At 43.1% G+C, this 7,927-nt stretch overlaps 1 protein-coding gene across 1 annotated transcript in view; it reads right to left on the reverse strand.

Moving 5' to 3' along the window:
• Positions 1-279: 279 nt before the first annotated feature.
• Positions 280-7,927, reverse strand: part of ubald2 (UBA like domain containing 2) — a 14,333-nt gene continuing 6,685 nt past the window's right edge. Inside the window, exons 2-3 of the mRNA XM_022756963.1 lie at positions 7,835-7,891; positions 280-685 (exon numbers count right to left, since the gene is read on the reverse strand). Coding sequence (XP_022612684.1) covers positions 335-685; positions 7,835-7,891 — 408 coding nt within the window. The 3' untranslated portion in view covers positions 280-334. The remainder of the gene's footprint in view (positions 686-7,834; positions 7,892-7,927) is intronic.

The raw sequence follows: 7,927 nt of genomic DNA on the forward strand, positions 1-7,927 counted from the left end.
TGGTTGCATCGATGATGAAGAAAAAAAAATTTGGGGTTCAGAGTGTCCGGCTTGAAGTTTATCAGTGTTGTCAGTGACCTCCAGGTTCTTCCTCGGCTTGGATGATGACGTGATGAAGACGGAGAGGAAAAGCTGCTCGTCTTCAGTTTAGAAAAACAAGAGAAGAAAACAGCAGTGTCTTTGTCTTTTTCCATAAGGGCTCTTCCTCTCATTCCACACATAACCACCCCCCTCCCCCCTCCCACCCTCCTGCTCCCAAAACAGATTCATTTGGCTACATGTGAACCAGCCGCCCAGGCCTCCCTCCCTGCCCCTCGCAGCCCAGTGCACAGTCTCATCTCTGGCCGTGGAGCGCCGATACAACGGGGGGCTGCTGGGAGCCGCTGGGCTGAGAGACGGGGGGCCACATGGGAGTCTGTTGCATGTGGTAGTGATGGTGGTGCATGTGGTGGCCGGTGGGCGACGACGGGGGCAGCCAGGCCGGCTGGTGGCTGGGCGGCGAAGAAGCCCAGAAGGAGCCGAAACCTGACGTGGAGGAAGGGACAGGGGGCGAACAGGCCATGGACACCTGGGAGGGTCCGTTGCCGGCGCCGGAGCCGCACTCAGTCGCCCGCAGTTTGGAGAACATGGTGATGGCGTCGGGGAAGTTCGGTGGCGTGGCGGGAGTGTTTCTGGGAGTACACATCTGTGAGGAGGAAGCAAGAGGAGGGAAACCATCAGTTCGTCGTTGTCGTGACGATAAGGTAGCAACCATACTTACATTTATGTTCTGACAACAAGTTTAAATTGATTCAAGTTGTTTTTGTGACAGCTCTACAAACTACAATACCCATGAGCCTCAGCCACTGTTGCTAAGAAGAAGCCAGTCAGAGAAATACAAAACACAAAAGTAAGTGACTGAAGCTGCTCCGTAACTTAAAATGCATCTTGATGTTTCTTACAGAAATGCACATTGGGAGTTGTAGTTGACTTCTCTCCACAGGCTTTTGACTTTCCTAAAATCATATGTTTTCTGCTGCTGATTGAACCAGGAGAGTTTAATGTTGATGTTATTATAGAGGAGCTCCACCTGTGAGCCACTAACACTAACACTGTGTGGGGAAAATGAATCAGACTTTTACTTTGGTTACCCGGGCGCCTGATAAAGACAATAAGCTGTGAACTTTCCGGTTGAGAAATCCTGTGAAGTACCAGGTTTAAATTTCAACACATGCTGAGGATCAGTCCAGACACATCCACTTTACCTAAGTTTGTTTTCTCAAAAGGAAACATGGTTCCAAACATGTTTATAGTCCCTAAAGTCAGGTATCATACAGACACAGACCAAAACCCTTTATTTATTTATTGTTTGTTTGTTTGTTTAAGCAGATAAAATGCATCCTGAGCTGTGGTGCTGCAGATACACAGGTTAACAGTGTTTCCCACCTCAGGGGAGGGATTTACTGTAACTGTACACTACTATAAAAACAGCCACAGGCACGTATCAGTGCACTGATCTTACAGACTACATGTACAGTATGTACAGTAACCTGGAGACTTCTACTCCCTTTAGTCTTAAAGGCATTGCCTCCTGGGGAGAGGTGCTGCCTGAAGGACAAACTCAGGGAACAGATGAATCACAGTTCCACAGCTCACAACTACAACTATGAAGGAACAAGTAAAAATTGTCTGACATGAAACTGGAAAGACAATGAGATGATCATAACCTGAGATAGTGATGTTAGTAGCTCAAAGTGCTTTACTTTCTTACTACCAAGACACCACTACACCAGTGGATTCAGCCTTTAGAACAAGCAGCATGTGTATGTTTTTAATAGGAGAGTAAAGCCACATTTCTCCTTCAGCTTCAGTTTCTGACTGTGGTCATGTGACCTGCTGCTAAAGGCCAAAAGTCCTTAGGGAGAACATCAAATTAAGTGTCATCTGAAAAGTGGTGTGGTGCTGGTAGCCAAAGCAAAGGGAAACACACACAGACACAGACACAGAGATCAGGTAACAGACAGAAATAGAAGAGGAGACCTCTCAGCTGTGCAGCAGAAGGCCAGAGAGAAGGGGCTTGGTGTATTTAGAGCAGCAGGCTACAAAGAAATGTCACTTCCAGGCTAACACACACACACACACACACACACACACACACACACACACAACACACACACACACACACACACACACACACACACACACACACACACACACACACACACACACACACACACACACACACACACACACACAAAGATGTTTCTGAACAGACCAAAACAACTCTAATTCAAGCACACATCTCAACTGTTGTGACAACATCAGCTCTGTTTGCACAGACACTGTGGTGTTGTATTCAAGTTTTAGTGCAATTTCCCTGAATTCTGTCTCAGTAAATTGTTTGTAATATATATTCATATTTAAGTCCTATTTGGTTTACATGTTTTATTTAAATATATTTATGTTACTTATCTTCATCATCAAAAATCATTTATTTAGGAGTATATAAAACAGAAAAGTAGAAGAAAATGAGGGAACTAAAAAATATGACAGCAAAAGGCGGCCATATTTGTTTAAAAAACAAAGGATTCTTGAAAAAAATCTAATCAATGTGGTAACTGGTAAACACACACACACACTGCTCTGACACATCAACACAAACATCTGACTCATTGTGCTGAGGATAAAACATAAACATGTGTCTCTGGGTCTGTTCCTGCTCGGGCTCCGCAGGGAGTGTTGGTGTTCAGGTTGGATCTGTATGTACATTATGAACAATAACACCTCTCATGGCTGTGACGCCACAGGGGAGGAATGACGAGTACCACACACACACACACACACACACACACACACACACACACACACAATACAGTATACAGTATTATTCTCTTCAACACACATGACCCTCATTAATTAATACCCAACATGCCACAGAACCGGTTCTCTGTCAGACTGATGACCTTGAGTGGAAAGATGAGGGGCCGGTTGCACAAAACAAGTTTTCTACTAAAGGTTTCATTCCTCCTTAGCTGAGGGAGTTACTTTTTGGGTGTTGCACAGAATCTCTTAAAAGGTTTCCTTAGTTAAGGAAATAAGGTAATTTGCAGCATTTAAAAAGATTTTACAGCTGTAAAATTCTACTGTTTCCATGGAGACCGTTTGCTGGAATTAGTTTATACCTGTTACAGAGGAAGCCTTTACTTTAACTTCGAAAACCTTAAGGAAAAGACTTCAAGATTTTTTTATTTTAAGGAAAATCTTAACTTAATGTGTTTTGTGCAACTGGTCCCCGGTTCATATTGAAAACTTCTGTTTTCTTAAACTTTGACTCATGAGTCACAACGTTCTCCATGAACAGTAAAACAGAAGCTTTGAATGAAGAAGCTAAAGGTTTGATAAACCGACTCCTCACAGATGTAAAATCAGGTCCACAGTCACATCCACCACGAGCCCTCCCTCAAGCTCTGAATCAGCCAATAGCAGGCCTCAAAAGGTGATGCATCACAGCTGCGTCACATCGGTCGTCACAGCTTCGTGCACACTGTGTTGTGATTAAGACCAACATCAGACTAACATGTGACAGAGAGCAGCATCAGATTTTCACATTGTGAAGATGGAAGCAGCAAATATTTGATATTTCTGCTTGAGATGGTTCTTTACTAAAACAGTGGCAGATTCATGTTCTGTCGACCTGCTAATGGATTAATGGACTAATTGTTTCAGCTCCAATCCGGAGCAGGAATAATTCAATCAAACCCTCCAGGCTCAGTGGTTTTATTTGTCTAAGCGTTAATATTTCATTCTTCATGTTACATGTTTAGTAACTCATGAACAGGTCAGCTTTAAACCAGACTTCACAGTACCTCAAATTAATCCTGGTTCAGTTTGAGTTCATTCAAGACAGACTTTTCACAATGAGAGCAGTTTTTCTGGGCTTCTTGTCTGTGGCTATGAAAGCAGCAGTGACAGACCTGTTGTCAGCACAGAGAGTTAATCTTTGATGAGGGGTTCATTATTGCTTCAACACTGGGCTCTTTCTCCTCAAAGCTGACCCAACATGGCTCCGTGTTGGCCCCCTCAGGGCCAGAGGAGAAGGTCTATGCTGGAAATGGAAACAGCTGCCACTTGCTTCACTCTGTCTCTGCAGCCTTGTACAACCCTGTACTCCTCAGAGCCTCAGGCGAGATGATGTCATTGCACTGCACCCAAAATAATAACAAACCCAGGCCGCCGCCTCTCACACACTTCCTCACTCCCTCGAGCTACAACACACTCCTCCCAGAGCAACAGAGAGGCACGTACACCAAAACAAGAGCAGAGGGAGGAAGAGGGGGGCATGGGGGGGGGGAGAAAAGCTTCAGACTGAAAGCAAAACACGGCTGCTGCAGATGTTGGCGTGTTGTTCCTGCACGATCGGGATCAGACAAATCCCAGGACGCCATGCGGAGAATATTGAGACACATGATGGTGAAGAAACCGTCATGTGCGATTACATAAGAACCACTGGGCCGAGGGCACAGACATGTCTCTGACACTGACGCACGTCTGCACGGCCTCACAATAATTATTTCATTTATTTAAACTGAGCTTTGTCAAGTGAAACCTCTTGATGACACGCTAATTACTATGTTACAGGGCTGCAGTTATTTTGACTGCACACACACCCTTCCTTATGACAGAGGGACTTTCTTAATCTAACTGTAATCACATCCAGACACGCCCTGCGATGTGGCTTCAATCCAAATGAAGGGAGAAGTGTGAACACAGTTTCCTGTCCCAAAAGCTCAATGAGCAAAGATCAGACTTAAGTTTAGCTTCGGAAGATGAAAAGTTTCAGATGTCAGTGTTTGTCTGAAGGAGCCTGATAATCAGATTAAAGGGTGTAAAGTATCTTACTTTTGTTGTGTGTTTCACCGAGTTAAATCCAACTCTTCTGTGAAAACCCAACAATGAGCTCACAGGAGCTGATGAATGAGGGTTTATCTGCAAACAGATAAAACATCTCATGTTCTGTTCCTACTGACATGTCACTAACTACACACTGTTACATGTTCCTGCACGATGTTATATCACATGGAACACGTTAACACAAATGTCACAGACAAAATGTTTCAGAGGTTTTACAGACTTTTCTGCACCACATTTTTCATACATATATCCACCTTTGTTCTAGCAATGAAAAATTTAAACATATCCTAGTACGGTAAGGACTAATAAGGACTAATTTAACGATTATTGTTTATTCTTAATTTTAAATATTACTACTAATGAGCTGCTGGACACCAGGAATTTCCCCTAGAGGATAAATAAAGTGTCTATCTATCTATATATCTATCTAGTTACGTTACAATCCATTCACACATTGGCAACAAAAGCACAATTTAATGTAGATGTAAACTGCTTCACATTCTTACAGGACCTTTAACAAGTTAAGTTTTCTTTTGACATCAGTGCTCAGAATTTCCAGATATCTCGGTTTGACTACCTGGAGACGGACGTGGGTGGTTTTTTATGATGGTAACGGCCACATCTAGAGCAGCCTGTCTTTTACAACCAATCAGGACGACAAAGTCCTACTTTGTATTCTTAAATACTATATTCCAACATATTCTTTGGATTTTTAATAATCAGTTCAGCACCAGCATGAGCAAAAAACCTAAACACTACCCATCCCTGTTCATCCCTAAAAGCTGGACTCTGACTGCTGGGAGTCCGGCTGGTGTGTGAAGCCCAGCTGGTTGTCTGAGACTCTCCAGTTCAGTCCAGCAGGTCAGTGGGTGCATCCATCCCACCGTCCAGAACGAGAGGATCAGCCTCCACTCAGCCACACATGCCTCAGTCTCATTTCTGTCTGTTGAGGGAAACCAAATGCACTTACCATCTGGTGGTGGTGACTGGGGATGTTCGCCTCCTGGAAAAAGGAGCTTAAGGCCGTCTGCAGAAAGAGAGAGAGAGAGAGAGAGAGAGAGAGAGAGAGAGAGAGAGAGAGAGAGAGAGAGGGAGGAAGAGAGAGGAGATTGTGTTATGAGCCTTTTAACTTTGATTTATTGGAATTAAAACCCGACAACATACAGGAGTGAGGAAGTCAAACGTTTGCCTTATTTTCCTGCGACCACACAGAGGAGGACCCCCCCCCCTACACACAGCACATCCTACGGGTCAGTTAACACGACTGGTCACGTGAGCTCAGGGTTAAAACTATTATCTCCATGCTGGGATATAAAACAGGGTTTGTCAACCTCAGACAGGCTTTTTCAGCTCAGCTACAGGCTGAATAACTGACTGATGTTTAACTGAATTTTACACCAAGAAAAGAGTCTGTCTATAAACAGCAAATACAAACACTCATTTTGCTATAATGATAAAACTGAAAAAAGCTCCAATTCTCATGTACAACAAAGTAGAGCTGAAACAATGAGTCGGTTCATCTTGGACTACAGTTTAGGATTATTTTCTATATATATTATTATTAATCATTTGTGAGACCACTTAAATCACACTGTGGTCAGATTCTCAGAAATGTTTTCTTCTGTTCAGACGAAGCAGCAGAAGCAGCAGCTCCTGCTGTGTTTAGGCTGCGCTGTTATCGGCCTGCTGTTTCTCACAGGTCATCAAGTGTGTTTTTGTTCACGCTGCCGTTGGCTGTGTTCACAACAAAGAGGAACAATACAAGGAGCCAACTCATTTCCTTGTTTGCGCAGGGAGGCAGTCATGAGACCTGCTGTTTACATTTTTATAGCGTTTCTGATTTTCTGCCTCCTCCACCTCCAGCTGGAGACTTTGTGTTGTACAGCTGTGGCTAATGATTGTTTTCATTATTAATGAATCTGCTTGTTGTTTTTGCAATTATTCAGTCTTTCCTCTAGTCTATTAAATGTCATAGAATAGTAAAAGAAGTACACCGTAAATTCTCATTTAATCAGACAAAAGCCCAGAAAAAATTAATGACTTTTTGTGATCACAGTAGCTCAAATTAACCCTGGATCAGTTTGAGTTTGGGCTCAAGCAAGCCAGACTTGATCACAATAAAAGCAGTTTTTCTAGGCTTCCTGTCAGTGGCTAAGAAAGCAGCAGTGACAGACTTGTTGTCAGCACAGAGAGTTAATCTTTGATGAGGGGCTCATTACTGCTTCAACACTGGACTCTTTAAACATAACAACTGTAACTGACAATTATTTTTTTCTAAAGGATTATTTTTTTGATTAATCGTTTGATCCATCAAATGTCAAAAAAAGTAAAAAATTAACATAAGACAACAGTTTAAAATCCAAAGATATTATGTGTCATGAAAACAGAAAAGCAGCAGATCCTCACGCTGATGGAGCTGGACCTCAAGAATGTTTTCTGAACAAATTTGATTTGATTATTTTTCTGTCAATTCAGTTTTACATATAAACACCTGCATATTATACAGGGTTTTTCTTCAGTCCTTAGTGTTTTCTTTTCTTTTATTACCTCGTCCCTCTGCTGAGTTACTGTACACACAAGTTGCTGTTCACTTAANCTAGAGCAGCCTGTCTTTTACAACCAATCAGGACGACAAAGTCCTACTTTGTATTCTTAAATACTATATTCCAACATATTCTTTGGATTTTTAATAATCAGTTCAGCACCAGCATGAGCAAAAAACCTAAACACTACCCATCCCTGTTCATCCCTAAAAGCTGGACTCTGACTGCTGGGAGTCCGGCTGGTGTGTGAAGCCCAGCTGGTTGTCTGAGACTCTCCAGTTCAGTCCAGCAGGTCAGTGGGGGCATCCATCCCACCGTCCAGAACGAGAGGATCAGCCTCCACTCAGCCACACATGCCTCAGTCTCATTTCTGTCTGTTGAGGGAAACCAAATGCACTTACCATCTGGTGGTGGTGACTGGGGATGTTCGCCTCCTGGAAAAAGGAGCTTAAGGCCGTCTGCAGAAAGAGAGAGAGAGAGAGAGAGAGAGAGAG

Source organism: Seriola dumerili, unplaced genomic scaffold (assembly GCF_002260705.1).
Source record: "Seriola dumerili isolate Sdu_G_001 unplaced genomic scaffold, Sdu_1.0 BDQW01000260.1, whole genome shotgun sequence".
NCBI lineage: Eukaryota > Metazoa > Chordata > Actinopteri > Carangiformes > Carangidae > Seriola > Seriola dumerili.